The following is a 26,293-nucleotide window of genomic DNA, read 5'->3' on the forward strand; positions in this document are numbered from 1 at the left end:
TAAAAAAAAAAAAAAAAAACAAAACACATTTCTTTAGGGGTGGCATTTGGAAGATGTTGCTGCATAGGCTGAATCCTCCGAATTAACACATGGCAGATACCTTTAGCTTCCCAAATAAGAAAGTCAAATACTAGAAAACTATTAAACTGAAATCTGGGCCACAGGTTTGTTCCACTTGTAACCTTATACCTGTTTTCTTTCCGTGTGAAGCAAATGTTACTCTAGTGTTACTGACCAGACTGAAACTGGCCAGTTAAAGGAACTTCAGCTCCATGAAGGCAGTGACCCCACACTAAATGGCCTGTGCTGGTGCCTGTAGGGCCTCTGAAGCCTGGGCTAAGCATTCCTTCTGATCTGCTGTAGCCAATGTATGAGATGTTATTGGCAATTTCTCCCAGCAGGCAGAAATTGGCCTCCCCTTCTGGAAGAAGAGTATCTGACAAGCCTCAACACTTGGCAGTATATAAGAATTATCTATTAAAGTAATATTTGTGAAACTAATGCAGCTTTGCATGATGTTTAAATATCTCTGGGTAAATATCCCAGTAGTCCCAGATCAATTTTCTACAACTTTTTTTTTTGGTAATAGCCCATAGAGCTAGAACCAGTGGAGATTGGAGGTAGGGTGCCTGTAGCAGCCTGAATGGTAGGGCTGTTAGAATGAGACAGCTGGAGCTGTGTTGTTGTTTCTGAAGGTGAATAGAGTCAATAAGAGGTCAAAGGCAACATAGGAATGCCTGGGCAAGAATGGGGGACTTTTTCTATTTGAATAGTTTCAGAGGTCAGCCAGCTGTCTGTGAGAACCTCAGGAATGGTTTCTGCCATTCCTGAGGACTTCATTGTTCTTTACGTGTTTTCAGTGGGTAACCTTACCTGCAGCTAAAAATAGTTTATGTTCTTTTTCCTGGATGGGAAACCTACCTGTACACTGAGGTATTGTATCCATGCTAAGGGTATGTATCACAAAAGGTAGAACTGCTGGGAAAGACACTGCCTTGCAGTGGAGAGAATGAAGGTGGATATAGAACATAGGGACTGGAGGAAGAGGAGAACTGGAACAACAATCTCACACAATGTTTGTTCTCACTTTTTCTCTTTGAAGTATGACTTTGTTACCACTGCATAAACATAGATGAGATTGGATATGCTATTCTAACAAGCAGTAAGAAAAGTATAGATTCTCTCTTCTCAATACAGAGGAGCAGAGAATTCAGCCAATGATCTTGTAAAGCAACAAGATTTAAGAACTAAATTTTTACAAGTAAGAGCATGGAATTTATTGGGAGCTTGTTGTCTCAAATCTCCTTCAATTCAACTGTTTCCTTAGAGTAACATCCATGTAGACCTGTATATCCATGTAGATACTGTAGAGTGATTTTTACATATAATAGAATTGCTTCTATTCCAGATTATAAAACTACTAGCAATGTTAGAAGCAGCCCTTCCTCTGTTTTCTTATGTAGCACTTAATTCTTCACCTGAAATATGTAGTCTGCTGTGATCAGAGATAGATTATTAAATGGGATCTGATATTATGTGTATTATGTGGCAATTTATCTTCCTCGGCCTTTTTTTTTTTTTTTCCTGGATCATTACCACTTCAGAGTCTATCTGGTTCTATTATTGCATATTAATCATATTATTTCAGTAGAAGTATGACGTTTTTAACAGTACTGTTGATAAGAAGTAGTTAAGGGTACAATTTAGATTCAAATGTCCTTTATTAGTAGAGAAAATACCCATTTAAACATAAATTGCTTTACATTTAAAAACTAAGATTACTTAAGAAGTTTTTATTTCTTTCTTTTTCCTTTTTTTTTTTTTTTTTTTAATTCTTGTGAAGTGCATGTATAATTTTTATGTAAAGCAAGAGTCTGCAATATAACAGGAGGTACTGGGTTTGGCTTTTTAGAGAACAGAGTATGTTTTTATGAATTCCCCTCCCTTCTTCCCTTCAAAATTGACATTTCAGCAAACAATGTCAAAAGTAACTTCAAAATATTGGCAGGTGTAACATAATGGACAGCTCAGCCAGTTACTAGCAACACAGGCACAGATGTTTTAAATGAAATGACATCTTACTGACAGAGAAAGTTCTAGCCAAGCTTTGGAAACTATAATTGCCATAAAAAGCAACAAAGAAAATGTGAGCTTTCTGCAGTATACCTTGGAAAGTATCACAGTGATTAAGACTCCATCTTAAATGCTTGCTTCAGTATGTTTCTATAGTGCCAAGGACTATCGAGTTCTTCAGTCAAAGATCAATATGTGAAAAACAGGCTTTTTTTTTTTTTTTTTTCCTTAATATATATATAATCACAATCTGTCAAGAATATTATTTGTTCTGTCACATATTCTTGTCTCTATTATGTGGTCAGAAGTAAAGCAAAATATAATTTGTGGTTGTGCTGAAGAATGATTATGTTTATGGTTATTAACTTTTTAAGCTAGCCTCTAATGACAGCCAGAAGGGTCCTTGCCAAATGGATTTATGTTCTTCTACCATGTTTAATACAGTCATTTTCTTGATATGGGTAGCTGTTTTAGTCATTTGTTTCCAAATTGTGCTTCTTCCATCATTTCTATTCTCTATGTATCAATCTCCCTTCATATTTCTTGGGAGAACCAGAAGTGTATTACTTGATTTCCTCCCCTGCCCCATCTGCAGGCACTCACCTCAATTTCCATAAACCAGAACACCAGAGAAAAGGTATTTCATACATGCCTAGATACGAAACTGAATTTATTTTGAGGTTCACATTGCTTGTTTTGCCTGTACAACCTTTTGCTGTCCAAAATAAAGTATCAACATGTACCCAGACAGGTACAGCAGGCAATCAAGTTTCACAGCTGAAAGTTCAAGATTGGGTCCTGGCACAGTGTCAGCCACATTGCTTTGTTGTATCAATTTTAGGTTGGAGTAGGAAAACCACATACAATCTTTGCAACCTACCCAGCTGATACAGGTGCTTAACATCAATTGTTAATGTTAATTATAATTATAATATTAACTTAAAAAGCATTGTGAGTGAGTAAGATGGTGACCCTTCTCTGCAGGTGGATTCCTTGGTGCTTTGACTTAATGCCATGAAGAAACCATAATGTTTGTAGGGTTCCCCTTATCACATTGATGGTACAAATGGGATATATTTAAATGTTGAAAGTCAAAAGGATTTTTTCCCCTGCCTGTGCTCAGTCCTTAAGTTAAAGAGTAATTACTTCTGTGAAACATGTAACTCAGTGAATTCCAGTTCACAACTTGACCTAGGTTTTATTTTCTGGGAATTGTTATCCTTAACTTTTTTTATGGGTGACTAGTGGATGTGCTGTTTTCTCTGTAAAACTGTAAGAGGGTTAAACAGCAAGACGCTACCAAAATTCAGTCTTTGGGATAGAGAAAGCTTCTCTCTCTCTCTATTTTATTTATTTATTTATTTATTTTTAAGAAATCTTCTTTATTACTCTTGAAGTCAACCATGAGATTGTAAATCATTCACTACTGTTAATGTTATTGCTGCCCCTCTTTCCTCCCTTCCCCAGCTGCTTCCTGCCCTCAAAGACCACAGTTTATATCAGTTTGTATCAGTCCCTTTGCAAATTGTCTTTTGCCACTACTGGGCACAGGCAGGAGCCTTTTCTTACTGAAAGCATAATAAACACTATGAAGGAAAGTTAGGAGTGCTGCTTAAGCAGAGCTAATGTGCAAGTACCTGAGGTTTCATCTTCACTGACAGGTGAGTTGATCAGTTAACTACCCAGTGTAATTTCTGCTTGCAGCTTGGATAGGAGGAAAGGTCTTATTTATTAGAAAGAGAATAAAGTAGGGGAAAAATACTCAATATAATGAGCGTTTTGGAGGTATCTTGTACTTACAAACCTTGTCAAAAATTGTCAAGTATCTACGACTGCTTTCACAGTACCTCCAATACTTCCTTGCTTCCCATGTATGTATGACTCAAGGCTTCCACAGCATGTATGTTTGTATATGGTTAGTGAGAATCCATTGTGGTTTTAAAAATTATTATTGGTCTTAAAAGCTCTCAAGAAGTAGTAAGAAAATGAGTTTAAAGAACAATTAAGGTAATAAGCTTGCCAAGTTGGTTGCTCTGTTCAGCAAAAAGAAGAAACCTTACAACTTACGAAGCTGGAACTTAAAGGGCATCCTTACTTTCCATTTTCAGTACTTTAAAAAGTTACTTAGTGATGCAGATGGAAGGCAACATTTTTTTTTTTTTTTCCCTAATGTTGAAGAGAAACCTTACTATATTTCAAAGCAGCAGCTGGAACCCAAAACACAACATGAAGGATTATGTGTGTTTTTTGAGGCTTCTGGAAAGCAGTGTTCCCAAATGTGACATTTATAATCAAAAATAAATACCATAGTCCTTATGCTTACTACAAACAATTTTAGAAGTGTAGATGTGTGGGAGGAAAGAAAGGGTACTTCTCTTGTGCAGAGAGTGTAGTCATTTCTGTTTACATAGTATTCTCCAAACTGGCTGTAAAGCAATGAGTCTTACATGTAGGTAGCACAGAGCTAAGCAGAGGTTATAAAAAGCCACTGGTGAAGTTGTGGAAATCTAATGAGAGAATTACCCACTTCAGGTCACATTTTTATATTGAGCTAAGACTACTAGCCCTACCCTTTAAAAGGTAGGTCAGAGTATTACAAACAGGTATTACACTACTTACAAGCATCTCTGTAGAGAGATGTTTTGGTCTATAGAAACCTTAAACCCTGAGTTCAGAAAGGAAGGTGAGCAGATCTACAGTACCCACAAAGTGATACGTTTCCAGAACTTTGAAAAAGTAGATACCAAATAGTCAACTATTTAAAACTGTAATAAATTAGTACATATATCAATTAAAATCACCTCACTATCATTATAGACAAAGTGACAAGTAAGGGGATTGCACTAAAGCACAGACGTTGCTGTTAAGTATCAGTAGGATAGGTAACACAGGACTGAGAGCTCTTTAGCTGGAACATTAAAAACCACTTCTGTCTCAGTTCAAAAGAGATATGGATGCAATCCTTAACTGTTTCACATGCAGCAAGTTAACAGAGTCAAAGACTTTATCACTTCAACTGAAAGCTTTGCATGCTGTTCTGTACTACCATTGGCCACTATCGTATCACAGTCGAGCTCTGTTACCAGAGATTGGTAAACTCGTATCTAACATCCTGTCTCCAATCTCTGAGCTGCATAAAGCTCTTTCAGATCATGAAAAACAAGGGTCTGTTATAAAAATGTCCCATTACTGTAACTGATGTTTAGTTAGGAACATGTTAATTTGCTGAGAACAGGCAGTTTTAGACTTGATGATGTGTAGGCCCTTTTGAAACCATCTCTCTTCTTTGTAATTGCTTTCTCTTTATAAATCCTTTGCTTCCCTGCATCTAATGGAATTTAAATAATTCAGTATACTCAGTATTTGGTCAGGTCAGGAACACTGTATTTAATCTTTTGATGAATAAACCTTGCTTCCTTTTCGGAAGGAAACTTGTATGTTTAATAACTCAACCCGTACACCTAGCAAGTCATCTTTCCACATGACAGCTGAGTGAGCCTGAGGAATGAAGCACATCTCTATCACCTGCTTGTGTTGCTTGTCCTGTCTCTGCAAATGCCAAAGCTTCATCCTCTGGATACAAAGGCCATGAATCATTGTGAATAATCACATGGCTGGGTATCAGTTTGTGTGTAAGTCCACAGGGTGACACTGCCAAGGCAGAGCTCTGCTGTTAATACAGCCTGCTCTCAAAGAGGGGCAAACAGGGCTAAGGTTGAATGAAAGGCATATCCCTAGTGTCTTGCTCTGGGATGTTGATCCTTTAAAAACACAAAGGAATGTATTTGGTTTTGAGGACAGAGGCAGTGGGGAAGTGTTTGCTTTTAGGCTTTTTTGTTTTCTTCCTTAGCACTATTTAAAGCACAGCAGGACATGTTTTCATTCGCACAGACTCTGGGAGTAGGACGAGAAGGGGGGTAGTGCACTCAAGTTTTAAAAGACCTGGAAGACATTTCCAGAGGCATTGCATGCTGCAATAATGCAGTTTGCAGCAAATCTGTCTCCTGTTTTTTTTCTGAAAATTTAACTGTTCTACTTGCAACTATCTTCTCCCCCTAATATGTTTTTTTTCTTCCTCCGTGACCATGTTGCAGCTTTTTGCCAGAAGTACTGTGGGTCCTGCTTTCCCTGCTCCTATGGGTCACGCAATGCACTCCAAGCTTTAACAGCAGATTGCACCTAGCAAGCTATTTCTTGCCCTCATACAGAAAAATGCCATGTCTCTCAGCAGTCACTCAGGTTCACTCACTGGTCACCTCCATAGCTGATCTCTTTCCAATCTGTTCACTTCTTTGTTTCCTGCTTGTTTCATGCTGTGAGCTTACATAATATCAGTCAAAAAATTCTCTGTACGATTAAGTACTTGTCAGGTTACATCTTTCTTATTTAGTAGCTACAGCAAATTAAAAGCTTAGCTTCCCTTTCTTCCTGTACATAATTCCCTATTTTCCACAGCAAAAGGGTTTCATACCTTTCCCCTTCACTCTTGCTCAGCATGGCTTTCTATCCCACATGCATTAATCTCTCCTCTCTTGTGGGTGATCATTCTTCTGTATTTGCCCAGGTAAATTCCTAATTAACAGGGCTGCCCCATCAAAAGTTTCAGATAGGGTGATATATTTGTCATAGAATTTAACCATGGAAAAAAGGGGGAATATTAGATTTTTCTTATTGTATAGGTGTTGTACAAAGGCATTGGGGATTTAAGCATTTCCAGCACTAAGGCTGGAACATGGAGTAGACAGGATCCAGCCTGCAGTCAGATTGTGTAACTGTGTTCAGGAGGCACATTGCCCCGTACCCCACAGCATGGGTACAGCTTGTCCTCAGCATTTCCAACATCCCTTGGCATTCTGACAAAACGTGGTCATCTTTTTGCACAGAAACATCTATGTTGTCCCCCTTCCCTCCTCCTCTTCCTGGCTGGTCTGAAGATGTGCCTAAACCAAAGGGTCTCCCTCATCATGCTCAAATACCAAGGAATGCTTTCTTGAGGGGGAGGAGGGTGGTGGTGGTTATTTTTGAATGTGGTTTTCCTTTTCAGTATCCCCCTCTTCTGTCCTTGTGCCAGGCTAGTGCTAAAGGTTTTAAGGAGTTCCCAGAAGGAACTTTTAGGAAATAGCTTATTCTTTTTGCTGAAATTCATAGCTTGTATAAAACTTCTATATGCAATTTTGTTGTCATGTCTCTGTCAATATACTCCCACTGTGTGAGAGATTTGTTTTTCTTTTTCATTTTCTCTCCCTCCCCCTTCCCTTAGGGTTTCCTATTTTAGCTTTTCTGCAGCTACTTGCACTGTTGTGTGCTCTTTCCTCATCTTTACTTACTGCCTCCCACGTCTCAGAGTTACTGAAATACTTGTGCTTTTTATTAACTATTTAAAGAATTTTTCTTAGATTAATATGTCAGTTGATCAATAAATAATCAGTCAGGGATTAGTGCTGGCAACACGTACACTCATACTGTAAGAAGTAGACTTTCTTTTCATACACTTAACTGGGAGTTTAGACTATGGTTACCTTACACTGGTGATTAAATAACCCTATTCCGTGATGTAGAAGTCTGAAAATCTTGCATGTTAATATATGTTCAGTTCTTCAAACTTTGAGTTGCAGCTGCAATGCAAAACAATTTCTCTGTAATAATGAATATACATCATCAAAGATACTGCTATTTACCACAGATGGAAGGAGCAGTGACATTTTTATAGAGGTGTGGGATGTCAGATGTTGGGATGACAGTGTAGGTTGGGATGAAGGAGGCATCTTCGGTTCCAGTTTGGCGTTGGTACAGCATTAATAACAGAAGCTGCAAACTATTAGTCTTGGATGCTAGCTTTCACTACCATCTGAAATCAGATCTTCTAAGGCCAGAGGCTGAGGTTTCTGGCAACAGGGGAACCTGAAAGTCCTTACTACCCTACAACAGCAAAACTGCTGGGTAACTTTCAGCCTTAGCCTGATGTCAGCCTTGCATCATGCCTGAGTACAAATCCACATCTGAACAGATTGCCATTTGCTGAATGTAGCCCTTGTGGTAAGAATAAAAAGTACCAATTTACATCTGTAGTGCAGAAAAAAATCATGTCTTCAACTATCACCCTGTATGCAATGGAGACAGTCAGCTAGCTTCCAGTTTCTCATTCAGTAATGCTTTGATATAATGCATGCTTCCTTTTTCCCATAAGTCACCTACTAAAATTGTAACTGAAAATTCTTTTTTCTTGCTGCCACAGAAAAATCAAGCCTAATACATTTTTTTTTTTTTTTTGTTTACTCAGATCTTGATTATTAAAATTAAATTAGGCTGCAGTTGCTGCTGAAGAAGTGGCAGTTAGCAATACTTCAGACTCCTGAACAAAGCTAGCTTTTCTATCTTGTGAATACACCACAGATTGTGACTTTGTGACTTCCCCCCATTTTTATTTTTATTTTTAATAATAAAAAAAAAAAGCTTTAAATCCATGTCTTCATGTGTTTATTGGCAATCATCCCGTACTACCATACTACGTATAAGGATAGTCAGAGCTTTCTGGGAAAGTCATTAAGTGATCTTGGCTTATAACACAGATTTAATGAGCTCTCCTGTACAAAGAGGTCTAGAAGACTGTATTTCCTCCAGCTTCTGCTGTTGGGATGCAGTAACTTTGGCACATAGGATACCCAACACTCCTTCAAAGGCCTGCAATTCATCTTCCTGGGCAGCTGAAAACAGCAATAAGCAGTAGTACCTGTAAATGTTCATTTCCCTGTCACCTTAGAGGAATGTCCCTAATGCCCTGCCTTTGTGAGGGGTTTGCTCTTGACTCTTTTTTTTGTTTTAACCACAGCACCTGGTTTACAGCTCTCATGTGGCTATATGCAAATGATGTCAAAATCAAACAGAACTTCTTGTAACCAGAAGAGAAGAGGAGAGACCTGAGCATCCTCTATTAAGTTGTTGCTGTGCTGGAATACACCCCTTGGTAGTGTGTTTTAAGTCTAATGTGTACAGACTAACAGGAAAATCTGAACTGATGTTCACTCAGGGAAGAGCATAGGAAGAATAATAAAGAAGAAGAGGTCAGAAATATTTTATATCAATTGACAGAGGAAGGAATGGACCTAGATCTTCCCCTTCTAATTCCCTTTTTCAGATAAGGTTGGCTAGAAACTTTGGATGTTTATTTGACCCCATGATCTGCGTGACCTAATTTAGGTGTTCCTGCTCTGTCAGGGGGATTGGACTAGATGATCTTTCAAGGTCCTTTCCAAACCCTAATATTCTGTGATTTTATTGATATATTAAGTTTTTATTCAAGACATTCAGAATGGAAGATATTGTATAACTGTCTTAGTTCCAACTGCAAGACATTTAGTTGTGTGACATACTGGACTTCGCCAGGGTCTGGGATACTGCATTGTACTATGGCTGTTGCATCTGGTATTTTTGCTGTAAGTAGTAAGACTCACTTGGGATTATGATGCTCTTGGGCAGACTTCATAAATTCAGTCTTACACCATAACTTCACTTAGGATTTTTTTTTTTTTCATTTATCCCATCACAGGAGCAAAGCTCAACTATTCATCAGTTTCTCCTTTTTCAAGTTACATATTTGCTAATGTTTTATACATTTAACTGTTTCCTAGGAGGAAAACACTTCCAGTAGTGGAGCAGCTTCCCTCCATAACTCAGAGATTCCTCGGAGCAGGTCAGAAGGGACTTTGATTGATGTGGATGACCGGACGCCTTCAGCCACCTACAGTATGTATCTTCTGTTATTTTCTTTACTAAGGCTTTCCACCTAAAGTCTGTACTTCTGCAAAGTTCCTGATAGTGTAAAGAGTTACCGCTATTCTGTAAACCCCTGCAAAACAGAGGGGTTTTTTTTTTGCTTGTATTATTTTTATTTTGCACTACCCAGGCCATCATGGATGTCCCTGGAATCAGAGTGCAGTTGTCAAAAAGCCGCCTAGGAGAAACTTGACAGCATAAGACAAGTCCCCTGTTATAATAAATGTAGGTCAGGCAGGTTGGGAGTAATTGCTGGAACCATTAACCTTTCATGGATAAATTCTATTTATATGTTTGTTATTTAGGGTTTATTTAGGGTATGTTTGTTATCCAAGCTCCTTTCATTTAAGGTTTCTTTAAAATACCAGAAATCTGGCAAGATAACTTTGGAGTTAGTACTGGTTAAAAACTTGACTTTTAGCCTGTAGAAAATTGTATTGAATGTCAGCTGAGTTAATCTGAGTTAAAACAAAGGTGACTTTAATCTCATTGAATCTCATTGTTAGACAAAAATTTAAGAGAACGTTCCCCTTCACAAGATAGAACTTCTCTTAGCTTTTGTTCAGTAGCAAATGTAAGAGTGAGTCTGGCACTTGCTGTGCAATCTGGGGAGTAGAAATTACTTCCTTGCTAACATATAGCACCTCAGTAACCTGTACTGTTACCTTGGCATGAGAAAAGAATCTGACCTAATGATTTGGGCTCTGTCAGAGTTCTCAGCTCAGACTTTCTGTGGAAACATACCCTTTAGAAAGGGGAAGGCTGGAGTGTTTTTATTTTATTTTTATTTTTTAATACATATGTATTTATAGAATGTTATTTTGGGGATTATTTAATTTATTTTCTAATAAAGGATTCTACTGTAATAGCAACACAATGCACGGAAAGCTTTTGGACATTGGGCAGAAATTAAAAGCCTTTTCAGCTGGCCATTGAGCAGTCTGGTTTTCCTGGCCAAGCCCAGGTCAAGAGCTATCCCCAGGCTCACTCATCCCACCAACAGCTTTCCAGATAAATTCCATTTTGGTTCTTCTCACTCAGGATTTTTCTGGAACTGTAGAAAAAATAATCACTGTTTGGGCTTTTTTGTCACAGTTCATGAAAAATTGGAAATGAGAAGTACAAATGCTTCAGCATTTTTTTATTTTTTTTTGGTTGAGTGCACTGTCATTCCTACATTTGAGCAGTAATTAATAACTTTGGAGAAGGTGGAAGCTATTTTGGGTAGTGTAATAGTGAAAGATGTAAGTATGCTGAATGAATAGCAGTGCTGTCTTTCCCCACTCACTTTAAAATTCTTTGTAAGGATGTAGGAAGAAGGGATGCTATAGAATAATAATGGCAAACTGTTAGTCACAGAAAACTTTAGCATAAAAGGTTTCAAACACTGTTTGTTGCAGGAGGTATGAGTCTTAACCTATAAACCAGCTTCTGGGAACTGTTATTAATATAGACTTGAGACATCTTATATTCACAACAAATAGATGTTGTTAATGATGAGTATTTTTATTAGAAGCCATATTTAAATATTACTTGTATCCTTATTTGTTTATTTTAGTGCAATGTCAAAAACTAATAGCCACAAAAACATTTCTCTCAATTTCAAATTGTGCAGTTCATAAATTATACTAATGAATTTTTAAAAGGAAAGATAGTGTAACAAATTCCATTAAGACTGAAATGAATTGTAATAGTGCTGTTATCAATTAAATGCATGTGCACTACCATGAAAGGGAATCCTGAATAACACATTTATCTGTAGTGTCTACAGTGTTCAAAAAATGAAACAGTAGTCGTTTAATCTTTGCATAGAGAAAAAAAAAAAAAAAAAGAAAAAAAAAAAGAAGGAAAGAAATACATGAAATTTTGTAACAGGCCAAAGATTACTGAAATGTAAGGGTTTAAAGCTTATGGTACCTTAGTATACTTGATGCCAATTAATAGTTCTAGGAGTTGGTAATGAGCAGCACCTTGCAGATGATGCTTTACATCCTTCAACAGTAATTCAGTTGCACACTTTATTTATTATTAACAAAATTTTTAATGTTGCTTAGAAATCAATATTGATGCTCTTTAAAGGCCTGAAGAAGAAATATATAAATCTTTTCTATAACAACTTGATCTGTGTGTATTTTAGGGGGATAAATTTAGTTTCCTGTCATCAATTTAATAGAGTATTGGTTAGAAATGAATGAAATGTGTCAAGTTTCTGTGATTTAGGAAATACTTCTGTTTCTTTCTTTTAAACAGATGTCAATGAAAGTAAATTGGATTTGGATATTGACTGGTCTGACCTCTTAAAACATGCCCATGTTGTTTCCAAGACCAATCCTTTCTGGAATGAATTGTCAGCCTCCAACCCTTTTGTACATGACATAGCTGCTTCCAATAGAAATGAAAATAATAAATACCTTTCTGTATTGAAAGAAAAACCCTATTTGTTCTCTAAAGTTTCTAGCAACAGGGATTCTTTGGCTTCCTCAGGTGACGAGCTAGATATAGACTGTCTTCTAAGAAAGACCTCAGCAAGAAGATCTGGACGATCCAAGAGTGTTTCTGACTTCTTGGATATTATTGATAACCGAAGATTTAATCCTTGCAAGACAATACCTCAAAAAACTATACCTTCAGACATTACATGTCTTCAAAATGACCGTGAAGCCTACAAGATGGCTTGGTTGAATCACCGACAGCTGACTCGGTCTTGCCTAGATTTAGAAGCCATGAGCCATAGTCCTGGATGGGCACAGACACAAGCTACTGACATTCATATAGTTTGTAAACTGAACCATGAAGGGGGTTCAGTTCATCTACCTGACTCTGATATCAATGTTCACATCCCTGTGGGTCATGTATTACCTGGAGAAGTCCAAGAAGTTGGTTTAAGGGCTATTCTTAATCCTCCCTCGTCATTTAACAATGAGTTGTCTAGCACTGTAAGTCCTCTGATAGAACTCACGCTGAGCAACCTCAACACGAAAGAAGCTATTTTCCTGGAGGTGAAAGTTGCAGCTCAAGTGAAGAATGATCCTCTCAGCCAGGTTATGAGTGATATCGTGTGTTTTTTTAGTTTCAATAAAGAAGGACCTTTTAAGAAACTGGGGAATTGCTACACTTATCAAGATACCGTACAAGTGAAACTAACGGACCTAAGTCATGTGATGTACGCAGTGATTGCAGTCCAGGCAAACAAGCTCCAGCCTCCAGCCACTAATGTCTGGGATTATGTGCATAGAACTGTCTCAGTTGGAATTTATGGTCCCAAATATATTCATCCATCTTTTACAGCAGTTTTTGCAGTGTTTGGTCATAACTACATTCCAGGGAAACTTACAATTTGTGATATAAAAAAGGGGGGGAAAAATATGCCTCCTGTTGTGTTTCAGCTGTGGGGAAAACATACATTTCTGCTGGAAAAGCCCCAGGATCTAAACATTTCTTTGGTATCCTGTGATCCAGATTTTGAGGTAAAGATGGAAGACCAAAGCAAAAATATTAAAGAGGAGGAACTGAAAACTGGTGAAATGGTCCGACACCAATTCCTGTTTTCCATGCTAGGATGCAGGGAGATGCATTTCTTTGTTTTTCTTGTTCAGATTAAAGTCTTAAGAAGTAGCCAAGTAATGCAGTTCCATGTTACAACCCCTGATCCAGCTCCAAAATTAAGTGGAATTATCACTAGGCCAAAACATTTACAAAAACGCAAAGAAATCAAGTCTGCACCTTTATTTTTAATACCAACAGTTAAATACCCAAAGTTTCAAGACAAAATTTTAAATGTTAATACTTATGGAGTGGCTTTGAAAACTGTGTTACGTCAAAATAAGATTGACTATTTGTTAGAATATTTTAAAGGGGATACAATAGCACTTCTTGGTGAAGATAAAGTAAAAGCCATCGGACAAACTAAAATAAAGGAGTGGTATGTAGGAGTTCTCAGAAAAAAGGTTGGTCTGGTACATTGCAAAAATATAAAAGTGATTTCTAAAGAGCAAGCTATGGACACTACTGACAGTGAGCTAACAACCAGGAGTCTTGTTGAACAAATCGTATTGCCATTTAAAAAACTGACTTATATCTACTCAGTAGTTTTATCTACAGTGTCAGAGAGTGTTTATGACTGGAGAGCTTTGTCTGACGTGCTAGGATATTCACATATGTCTTTGGATGACTTTAATGAGGCACATGGCAATAAAGAATCGGACAGAGTTGCACATGTTGTGAAGAGGCTAAAGGAAGACTGCCATGCTAACAAAAAAAAGAGACTATTCCTTTATGAGCTCATTATTGTAAGTATTGCATGAACTAACTTGGTTATTGGGAATATATTGCCAACAGGCTACTCAATGTATGAACAACAAAATGCTGTTCTGTACCTTTACAGGATTCTTTATAAACCCTAACATATTACTAAAACTTGCAGATACCTATAGGTGGAAAGTACATCTAGATTCTCATGAAAAATAATACTATGACCAATTCATTCTAAATAGCATCCTGTAAGAGTTCCAGGAGGTTCATGTGTGATTACTTATATACATATTTATACATACATATATACATATATAAATATGTGTGTGTGTTTGTGTGTATATTTCAATCCTGGCCTTATATATACACACACACACACACACACACATATATATACATGTAATTGAAATAGTTGTCTTTCGTCATGGAAGTCAAGATCATGGTAAACTGTTTCCCTGAGTTGCTTCCAATCCCAATTGGAAGCAATTAGCAACCATGTAGTTTGGGAACTCTATTATTAGTATGCATGCTGTAATATGCATGTCTAAGATTGCGTTATGTTTTTAAGGCAGGCAAATCATGACCCACCTGTTGAAGACAACATTTTCTTTCTATACAAGACAACTTCATAGTTAATGTTGTAGGTACCTAAGGACAGTAATAAAAGTATTTTAACACGTATTTTCATGGGCCTCAGTTACAAGCCAAAGAACAACTTCTACGTGATGCATTACTGCTACATGTAAATTATGTGATTTACTCCTATGTGCTTTCAGGTAATTGGTTGCCTTTTAAAGCATATTATTTTGCCTTCAAATAATTAACATATATAATAATAAAATAAATAATAATTTAAATATTGAAAATTTACTCATGGAGTTGCGTGCACACTAATTTGGAATTCAGGATTACTCAATTCTGTCCTTGGCTCTGCCTGAAAGTGTTCTAGTATATTTAGGGACAAAAGAAAATTAAGTTTTTCATTCAAAGATGAAGTGTGTGTAAACAAAAAATGTGTGTTTAAAAATTCATGTTTTAAAAATACGTGAATTCAGCCTTTCATCTGAAACCTTTTGACTGTCCCTGTGAATTGCAAACCTCAACAGGGTGTGCTTCTCATAACTAGTTTGTTCTCTTTGAAGTGTTGACAGCAATTTCAGCAAAAAGATTCAGAAAATTTTGGCAGCAGTGGTGGCTTACACAATTCCTAACTCTGCACTAAATGAAATAAAACTGAACAAGTACAAAGTACAGTTTAGCTTGCTGTCTCCAAAGGGTGGGAGCAGCTAAAAATGAAAATGACCCAAACTTTTGATTGAATATGATGATATGAAGGGGTCACACCAGAACAGGCAAAAAGTGGAGTTCAATTAGATTAACAAGATTTTATTATTTTTTTTTTTCAGATGTATATGATTATGAGCTATGAAATACAAAAACAATTCCCTGTTTTTCTAAAGCTAGACTTATCTTTTATGTTACTTGTTGATAGAATTTACTGGTTAGTTATTTTAATTAATTTCCTGTTTTCACGTCTAATAAGGTTCTTGGTTCTCATCAGATCAAAGACAAACTGAACAGCTTGGTGTACACTTTGCTGAAGTGTAAAGTGATTTGGTACTGTACACTATAGTCTGCTTCTTGCTAGCTACTTCTGTATTCTAGACAGGCAGTAGCATGAAAGTTTCGGATCCATATTCAGTATTTTCTAATTAATTAAGTTATATTAGACATCTTGCATACCAAAAATTCTACTGTTTGCAATGAGGATTTTTATTTATTTATTTATTTATTTAGACTAAATGTTACAGATGTCTATTTTGTAGAGAAATGCTTGATATTTTCTTGAAAATCTGGAAACTAAGGAGTTTTTCTGGGTTTGGTCTTGCACTGAAAAGTCAATATTTACAGTGGAACATACTGTTCTTAATTTGAGGAAAAGAAAATGAAAAAAAAATACCACCAATTTACCTATTTTCTTATTAGCTCTTGTGTAAGCAAATAATAAAGGACAATGCAATATATCTTCATTTCAGGGCTTCACTGCTGGAAACACTTTAATTTGTTTGTTCTTAGAAGATCATTTAGCATACAGGAATGAAAATTTTAATGCTTGTGTTTCTGTGAAATGGTCAGCAAATTATTGCTTATGTGGGGAGAGTAAATCAGAGGGTACTGGCCATTGTAATCAATGATTTTCTGAAAAAGTAAACTAAGGATCATACCTTCATATAAGAGTGCTCTAATTTCATTTTTAAGTTCCATGTCATTCTTTAAGAAGCTCAGTTTGATGTCCCAGATATTTTTGCTGAAGAAAAATATTTTTCCTTTAGGATCCTTGAGCTTGGCAGCACCCATGCAACACTGGAATGCTGAAGCAGATGAATGCCAGTCTATTTTTTTTTTTCTTAAGCTTATGGGCAGTTTTCCTATGAAATTATTGACAATACCTTTTGGGGAAAGTAAAACCTGAGGAGGGGAAGCTATTCTGTCTGCTTAAAATTGCAGAGTAGTGGAAACAAATTATAATGATGTTTGTAGGAAATTCCTTGGTGAAGGAACACTAATGAAAATGATTGTTGCAGGCACTTTTGAAAATAGATTGCCAGGGATTAGTGGCACGTCTTACCCAGGACACCATCATTTTGACTTCAGCTGTGAAGCTTGGCAAATACTGGCGGGAGCTCGCAGAGAAACTAGCCCGACTCACAAAGCAGCAAATAGAGGCTTATGAGGTACCCCACCAAGGAAAAAGTGGAGCAGTAGCTCTGGAGGTAAGGCTCTGGTGTAAAGCAGTGTATGTGCTTGCTCCTCAAATGCAGGCAATGACCTTTCTTCTTCCTTGCTATGTGTAGAAGAAACGTTTTTCCATTCTGTGTTTGTGTCAGATTTGTCACCTTTTAACTCAGGCAAGACAAACTCTGACACCACTTCCACCTCTGCCCTATTATATGAACCTGACAAACCCTCTTTTAATTGCCATGCAGTTCATGCTAGTTACCCTCCTTTGTAAAGCATTCTGGTTAAACAGAAGTATGACTTCTGAATAAAAAGTTGTCCTCTCAGATGTATTTTAGTGTGTACACATTTAAGAAGAAATTCAGGTACATAAATATATCTCTAGTGCTATCTGAAGGTGCTCAGAGGTACCCATGGCATCCATGCAATGTGACAGAGATGTCACAAGACTTAGGCTGGGCTTACACTTATGCTTCTCAGTTAAGGGCCAGCCTGTGCTCCTGACACATCTTTGCCTGGGCATCCAACTTGCTTCCTATATTTCTCTACTTTAACACCAAAGCAATGGGATCCACTGTTGGAACTGATCCAGAACTGTAGGATCCACAGAGTTGTGTGCCAATGACTACTAGGCCTCAGACTAGGTTTTATCCTGAGCATCCTCTTTTTGAGTGTTACTGAATGACACTCACAAATGGACCTTTCTGTTTAGCTTTTGCATTGACTCTCCCTTTGCCTCTACTATCTATTCCCTCATTATTGCAAATAATGCACAATATCGAGCCTGAAATCCTTTTCTCTAAAATCTCAGTACCTAATGAATGGCTTCAATTTCCCATTCATACCTGCACGACAACTTGGGATTAATTTTTTATTTCCATTTTCTTTCCCTGTAGCTGATTCTCCCTGTTCTCTGACTGGGAATTTTCCTTTCTGCAGTATGAATCCACCGAGTCTTTCATCTCAATTCTGTCTGCCTTATGATTGCTATCAAGAGATTTCTGCTCTGATCATGAACCTCTTACTCCCTTTAAATGCCTCTCCCCACCTCCAGTCCAATGTTTGACCATAACTCCAAGCATGCCTATATAACATTCCGCATTTCCTGCAAACCAATCATTACTGTTTGCAAACACTTCCTACTCGTATGATCTTACTTTCCTCTTTGAGCTATTTCATATGCTCTTGTTGTTTTTGCTTGTTTTCTTGCTTGCTTGTTTGTTTCTCCAGTTGTTATGGGTACATTACTTGTGCATGGATGCACCTTACTCTTTTTTTTCCTAATAAAACTCTCAGTTCCAGCATACCCTAGTCTGCTACTCTTTTGTGAAAACAAATAAACAAAAACCACCTCATTATTAGCTATGTCTGTCTGCACAGGTGTGAGTTTAAAGCATACCAGGTTTCTAGCACTAGTATCTCACACGAAAAATCAGCATCCTCACTGTCCTGTGAATCTAAGCTTTAATTTCAGTGCTTTCTACTGACCTTTGAATTGAACCTCTGTACACAGAAAACAATCCTCTGCTTATAAAATTACATGTATATTGTTCAGCAGGAGTGCCTATGTGGGAAGTAAAATGCAGTGTAAATTCATACCTGTGTGGGCAAGCCCCCAGTGTTGTTAGAAGACTAACATTAGTCTGACTACTTGTTTCAGACTGATTGGCGATCACTGCATTTGCATAGCAGCTATAAAACAAACCCGATTAAAATCACCTTATCCTAGCCTGGAATTTTCTAATGGAAATATTTCTTGTTGATAGTATTCGGTGCATGAGTGGGAAACTAAGCAAAGATGAAAGAGTAATAAGTTTTGACTAATGATTGACTATTGTCTGAAAACATGAACCAATTATTTACTCATCAAGGACTATTCTACCATCAAAAGGATTGATTGGTCAAAAAATGTTTTTCTGAATATTTTACTTGGTGGGAGAAATCTTTTCTCTGATGATTGCAGAGGCAACTTGAGGTGCATACACTTGGTGCCTAGCTTTTGAAGTGCTTTTCATCAGTAAATTCCAAATCACTTTACTGAGGATGTACGTATCATTATTACCTACTCAGCAGAGGTAGAGGGAGAAGAGGGAAAGTGCAGGCATGTAGCTGAAGCAATGACTTGCCCAGCATACTGCAGTGATTTAATAGTTTGCCTAAAAATCTCCTTTGACAAAATTCAGGGATGTCAAACACAATACACTTCAGCCATTACATTTAGAGTATGCAGATGTCGAGAAGGACCTACCTCAGATCTTCAGTATTAGTTATGTATGATGAGAATGTAGATTACTGCTGCCTTAAATGGTCATCATCACTGATGACCAACTCATAAAGCTTTTAGTTATCTATTTGTTGTTTTAGGGAGGGGGGAAAAAAAAAAGTGCTAGAGATGAAGAAAACAAGGTTTTTATTTTAAAGATTTCAGTTGCTTGTCTTAGTGTCAGTCTGACCTTCAGTGTAAGTCAAAGAATAGCATCTTTTAATATTCCCTGTTTTTTCACATACTAGTGAAGATGATCAAACAGAAGGTTATACCATAATCCTTCAAATAGCCTGGTTCAACAGGAATATAAGGAAAGGAAGCAGGAGGCAGAGAAAAGCACAGCCAGCAGTAATGTATCAGGAAATCCTAGCTTCTCTTGTTGGATACCTTGTTTATCAAGCTAGAAATAGGAATAAAGAAAATTTCTGATCTCGGCATAAATGCAAACATGGTGAAATGCTTTATTTCACTAAAATAAGTTGTAATATCAAGTATTTACAGTAGTACATTACAAACTTTTCTTCTTCTTCTTCTCAAAGTAACATCTGATGAAAGGATTAATCTTTTTCCATTTCTTCTCACAAGACACTAAGTGACTTTTCTTCCATCCTTTTGTAACCTTATGGTTGTGAATTAAGACTGACTTGCTTAAAGTCTGCAGTAAGCATGGTTCATTTGGGATAAATAGTGATATCCTTCTCCCCTCTAGAGCTAAAATGGCAGATTTCATTCAAAGCATGGGCACTTTCATATGGTTTAAACTAAAGGCAGATACCAGACTAATCAGATTTGAGATATGCTATGGAGGAGATGAGTTGTATGAGTTTTTCCATTTGAGGATGCGGGAGAAAGGCAGCAGAAAATGAGGGAGATGTTGACAAAAACTACAGTAGAATGAATCTTGCAATAAGTTCTTAGCCCAAATGTGGAGAAAAGATCAGCATCATGGTCAAAGAAATTTTCTCCAGCTACTTAAATCTTCTAGAGATCAAACAAATAGAGCTCAAATCAAGGAAGAAGAGCTTTATGTTTTTTTCACTTCTAAATTCACAGAATTAAACTCAAAAATAACCATTTTTATTCTGAACCATTAAAACAGCTTTTTCATTATATATATATTTTCATTATATATATATATATATATATAAGTTAAATCTTGTAGAATTAAGAGGCTTTCTGATCACATCTGTGTGCATACATACATGTGTGCATATCTGTTCATGTGTTTTTATGCATGAGTGTATTTCTTTTAAAGCAGTATATGATAGTACCATTTAGGTAGGAAAGTGAAAGATTTCTTCACCTTTATGCATCATCCATGCAATTGTTAACACAATTGCTGTTTGCTAAACCTCTACTGCCAATGAGGAGTAGGGAACTAGTCACCCAAGTTAAATTTGCAAAAGCAGCAGCTGGAAAAACAATCTTTCTGTTTGTAAACAGAAGAAACTTACTCTCCACATCAGCAATTTGAAGGATGTAAGTCTAGCTTGGTATCTGAATCATGCAGTCATAGCTTCATTAATATAACTTGGCAAATGACAAATTACATATGGGAAGGATATGCTCCATATTTGTTTGGCATAAAATAATTAAACATATTATAATTTGCAAAAAGGAACAGTGGTAACCTGTTTTTTATTTCCTTCATTTGTACCAGAACACTTTAAATTGAATGTAATTTTAAGAAGATTATTATAAAAACTTCTCATTCCACTGTTCCTGGAATGTTTTTGTTTGTATCTGTTTTGTTTTGTTTTAATAGATGGATCCTTTTGCTGATGTTATCAGAAAATATTTTTGTAAAGAAAAGAAGTATGTTTGAAAGGTCCTGACTAAGTTATACAGCAGGGGGACAGTGGGATCTTAATGAGACAAAGTGGGTCTTTAACTACCAAAAGCAAAGTGAAACTCCAAATAGGAAAACTGCTGCTGGGTGTGTGAATTGCAAAAATGATCAAGTGTTTTCCTTCTACCCCTATGCTTTGAGTTTTACTTTCAGACACAGATATATTCTGACTTGGTGATAATCATCTGAATGAAGATTTTTTCCTTCCCTTATTTACCTCTCTGAGAATTAAAGACTTTCATTTAAATGAAGTACATAAGGTTACCAGAGTGCTTTTGTTTTTGTTTGTTTTTAAATGAATATGCCTTATGTGACAAAGCATTTCAGTGTAGCTAGGGATCAAATAATTTTTTTTTCTTTTCTCTCTTACTTTTCCACTATTGGAGAGATTTAGCTAAATAATTAGATTTCTGCTAATAAACCTTATCATTTCTTCCTTTATTTGCAGATGATGTGGAAACCTGCATATGACTTTCTCTACACATGGGCTGCCCATTATGGAGACAGTTACAGGGATGTCTTACAAGACCTGCAGTCAGCCTTGGATAAAATGAAAAACCCAGTAACAAAACAGTGGCGAGAGTTAACCGGAACATTGATTCTTGTGAATTGCATGGAAGTATTAAGGGCAAGTGCTTTCTCCAAAATTGAGGAAGAAGAGTAGACTACCAAGTATGGTTTTGGAAATTCTCCTGGAAACTGTACGGTTATTTGTGTTTCATCGATGGTTCCAGAACAGGGCAAAATGAAGTCTGTTTTACCTGCGGTGATGTTGAGTATAGGCCCGTTCTCAACTACAGCTACCTGAGATTAACAGAGCTTGCTAAAAACTATAAAGGAAATAGGAGAAGAGTGGGGGAATAAACTGGTGAAGTCAATAAAAATGGCTGGAATTCCACAGGCCACTTTCTACAAGGAACTACTTCTGATTGCACCGATTTATAAGTGGAGATCAGTTGTAGAAACAGAACCATGCACAGATAAGTGTAGCTGATGGGGCCTAGAAACCTAGGCACCTAGAAACATTATTTTCAGGGACATTAAAATTTGAATATTTAATACGTTTTAATTGATGTCCAAAGCCCTCATCTATAAGACCAGTGGCTTCAGGGTAGCCTTGAAAGAACTTTAGGATGCTTTGTCCTCAACTGGGGCAAAATCCGTCTTGTCCCAAAACAGGAATTCAAGTTATTTAATATGAAGTACTGGCTTGGTACGTACAGAAAGGTTGTAGACAGTTAATACCATCTTCTGATTTATCATTCTTTTCTATATTTTCTATTATTTTTTTTTTCTAAAAAAAAATCTTTTTTAGAAAAATTTTTTAGAAATTTAGAAATTTCTAAAAAAAAAAATAATAGTTAACTGGGGTGCCTTTAGATTACTTTTTTTTTTTTTTTTTTTTTAATGCAGCAATTAATTCTCATTAGTCATATGCTCTAAAAAGAACCCTGCTTGGATACAAACAATAAAAATCTTGTAATTACTAGTGTTTTTTTTTTTTATTTTTTTTATCAAAGTAGAAAATACAGGTTGAATAATCACTACAGGCTAACCAGACATTTTATTTTTACTTTTTTTTAAGATAAGCTTTTAAATAGATATTTAGTTAAGTGGTAGCTCCAAAAAAAACTAAATTCCTTTTGACTATCTTTGATCAACATATATTCAGAAGAATCAGCACATACTCATGAGAAGCAGTTGAAAAGAAAAATTGTGTTCTGTTGTCACTTACAGTTGACAAGACAAAGCCAAATTCTTTCTGGAGTACCACAAACTAGTAGCATTACAGTCCAGAACCTGTGCTTCTGCTCTTAGATGGCATCTACTAAGAAGGAAGTTTTAGAGACTCTAAAAACAAATATTACATGTAAAAAAAAAATTACCCCTCCTCTTTCCTCCAACCTGCTTTCCTTTCTACTTTCACTAAGTTTTCCCAAAGTACGCATGGCTCAGGAGGAGCCATGAGCAAAAGAGCACTTTCCCCAGTAACAGAAGAGCTCACTCACCAAGACCCTTAAGTGTCAGGGCATGACTGAATTAGCATGCGTGGAAGTCATTTGGCTTCAGTGGACTTGCTCCTGATTTGCAACCGCGTGAGGAATTCAGCCTACAGAACATAATTTTCTGCTGATCAATGAAACCTGGAGAACAAAGATGAAGATTATCAGAGATTTTTGTTGTTTCAGGTGCTAGCACCTATTTTATACTATGTCCTTTGTAGTTTTAAAAAGTGCTGCAAAGTAAATATAAAACAACTTTCTCTTGTTATCTTGTGCTCCTGTGCAGACACCAGCTGTTCTCTCTTGCTTGCAGTAATGAAGCTCCCCAAAGGGGAGAAAGTATCTGTTGGCTTCCTCTGTCATGTTGCTGAGTGAGGAAAAGGTGCATACTGGCTCCCTTTAAAGTAGTCTTCTTTAAAGGTAAAATGCTAAATTGAAATATTAAAGCTATATATTAAAAAAAATAATAATTAATATATATATATATGAATTCTTTAAAATAACATTTACAACCCAGGGACATTATTTTTTTTTTTTTTTGTAGATTTCCCAGATTTAGTCTTTAGGCTTGCTTCTTTCATTGCTGTGAAACAACAGCAAAATTGTTTTTGCTCAGAACAAGAGTTGAATTTGGCCTGGTAGATTTAGCAAATATTGACTTAGTGAGTCAGTGTTCTCCTTAGCTTGCAGCATTATGCAACTGGTCTTGCAAGTATATTTCTTTAAAAGGGAATTTATATCTGTCCATAGTCGTGCTGTACTCCAGGGTCTGTACTGTAGGATTTTGTTGCTAATTGCTCTCCCCATTTCTGCTTTAAGTTTCTGCTCATATGAATGAAATGTGCACTCGTGCAATATTCTGTTTACTTTAGCAGCCCACACTGGATACATTAAAAAAAAAAAAAAAAAAAAAAAGGTATTAAAACCCCATATTTTATTTAGTGCTCTAGTATTCAAAACCACAAAATGCCAGCTGAGAGTGGAAGCAGCTGCACTCAGCAGCAGCACACAGCGAGGAGCACATGGCTTTGGTAAACACACTCTGTTCTTGACCTTTTCTCCTTTCCTCCCACCCTGTCAAGAGAGAACAGCTTTCCCATGAGCCTGCACACATACCTTCTTGGGTTTCTGCAAAGCAGGGTGAGATTAACAACTCTTTGAGAGGAGACAAGGAAAAATACCCTGGTCTCCACCTTAAATGACCCTCTGCTTTCAGTTTCCATTCAATTTTCCCTTATGTGTGTAGGCTTACAAGACCCTTCCACTCACTATCCTAATATCTGTATAAGTGCTTTTCTTAAACAAACAAGTGAAAAAATGTGTGAGCACCCAATAATTTTATGATTTCACCTAACCATAAAAACTGGAAAAATGATTCCTGCAGCTCTCTCTGTCCTTGGATGGGGCAGACATGCTCCACAGTGGGTAGCTGTAAATCTAACTGCTACTTGCACTAGAGACGATGTTTTTTTCAGTGAAACTGGAAGACACTCCTGTTATTGTAGTGCAGAGGCAACTCAGCTCTGTGCCATTCCATAGCATGGTGTGGTGGCATATGTCTAAGTTAACAGCTGTAAAGAAGGGAGAGAAAAAGCAAATTATTCCCCCAAAGTAGTTCTAGTCTTTCATCTGGGTTTATGGAAGGACTCAGTTCCATAGGTTTCACTTGATTTTCTTTTGGAAAGCAGAGGTTTACGGAGAGCAAAGAAAGTTTCTTTTAAAATACAATCAAAGGGCTACTCCTCAAGACAGTCTCTGGGTTGAGGGATGGGTAGTGGAATTCTTTATTGACTTCTCCAGGGAAGAAAAAGGGCCACCCTTTTCCTGCCAAGGGCAGAGAAATGCAAAGGGCCGTGGGCAAGTATCATTTTTAAGTCACTTTTTGTGAAAATGACTGATTTTTCACAAATTCTTCCTGTTAACCTAAGCTGTGTGAAAAGCAAACACTATGCCGCTCCAAATCAGCAACTTTTTTTTTTTTTTTTTTTTTTTTTTTTTTTTTTTGTATGTGTTGAGCTGGCTCTAAAGCTTTATTCCTAAAGTACTTCTGGATTTGGTAAGCAATCAAGCCAACAAATGCAGATCAATCTAAACAATAAAGGCTATTCTTAAGTATAAATATATATCAAAAGGTATTCTGCACAGTAACAGGAGAGAGCATCCTGTCTGTTAAAGTTGTCACAGAAATTTTAGAACAATTGTAGGTCTGTAAAGAAAATGTTAGCCTAAAGTGGGTGCTGACTCTTGTTCCTGATGGTTCTCCTGCTGTCAGTAAATGTCTAAAGACAGTATGGATTGGGATGTAGTCTTTAAAATAACCTTGTGATTGTTCTTAATACAGAAAGTGCTTTTTTGTATGTGTTGCCAATGTATATATGTTATCTATTTTTTTTTTTAATAACAGTATATATTTTTAAAAAAATAAACAAGGGGAAATTATATTGTCCACTGAAATCTTGCATGGGTTTTATTTTGCTTTTGTAAGTCAAAAAAAAGAGGAAGATTTCCACAGAGTAAAAAATCACAGTTGGATTAATACCAGGGAATTGAGTAATACCTATATGCACGTTTTCCTTAATTTAAAAATTCTGTTTTAAAAACATGGATAGACACTCCTTTTAGCCTGTTTATAAGCAAAAATAACTTGCTTTTATCGCCTCCTGAGGCAGCAGAATGAACCCACTGCTGAGAACAGGGCTGTCTGCGGAGCTTGCTGGGGTGGCCAGGCCTTCTCACAGGGATATGCCCCTTCTCCTTTTTGTGGCAGAATCATGTAGGCATGTTTGGAAAGGTGAACCTTTGTTTGGAAAGGTCAGTCAATACTAGCAGGAGCTTCTGAACCTTTGGGAGAAAGTAATAATACTGTTGATTGTTTTTAATTATATTTGTATTTCAGTTTTCTCAACTCGAATTGCTACTTGATACCCTTTCAGAACAAGTTGTCCAGGAATACAGCCTATACCTTCAATCCTAAATTAATGATCTGGATTTTAATTTAAAACTAAGTAGCAGGAATTACTATTCCAACTGGAAGGTGTATTTACATATTCAGTCTAAATCTCAGGTTTTAAAATGTAAATGAACTGGCCTGCGAGGAATAAGGTTGGAAGTACAATAGTCCCAAGAGACTAGGCAAAGACAAGTGCATTCAGCTCCATTCCAAATTCCAGCATTTTAAACATTACATTTGTGGTAAATTCAGAACAAGATCTAAAATGCAGCCTTGGCAAATGCAATACGCTGAGAATAAGGAAAATCAGGACTGACAGGGAGGAAGTGAATAAGCAATGACTATTCAGTATGTCTTGTAACAACAATGGCAATGGATTTAGAAATAAG

General features: G+C 36.7%; 1 protein-coding gene across 1 annotated transcript in view; it reads left to right on the forward strand.

Moving 5' to 3' along the window:
- MACC1 (MET transcriptional regulator MACC1) overlaps positions 1-25,393 on the forward strand; it is a 33,691-nt gene extending 8,298 nt beyond the window's left edge. Inside the window, exons 2-5 of the mRNA XM_005020511.6 lie at positions 9,702-9,816; positions 12,097-14,135; positions 16,683-16,871; positions 21,400-25,393. Coding sequence (XP_005020568.3) covers positions 9,702-9,816; positions 12,097-14,135; positions 16,683-16,871; positions 21,400-21,615 — 2,559 coding nt within the window. The 3' untranslated portion in view covers positions 21,616-25,393. The remainder of the gene's footprint in view (positions 1-9,701; positions 9,817-12,096; positions 14,136-16,682; positions 16,872-21,399) is intronic.
- The last annotated feature ends 900 nt before the right edge of the window (positions 25,394-26,293 follow it).

Source organism: Anas platyrhynchos, chromosome 2 (assembly GCF_047663525.1).
Source record: "Anas platyrhynchos isolate ZD024472 breed Pekin duck chromosome 2, IASCAAS_PekinDuck_T2T, whole genome shotgun sequence".
In the NCBI taxonomy this organism is placed as follows: domain Eukaryota; kingdom Metazoa; phylum Chordata; class Aves; order Anseriformes; family Anatidae; genus Anas; species Anas platyrhynchos.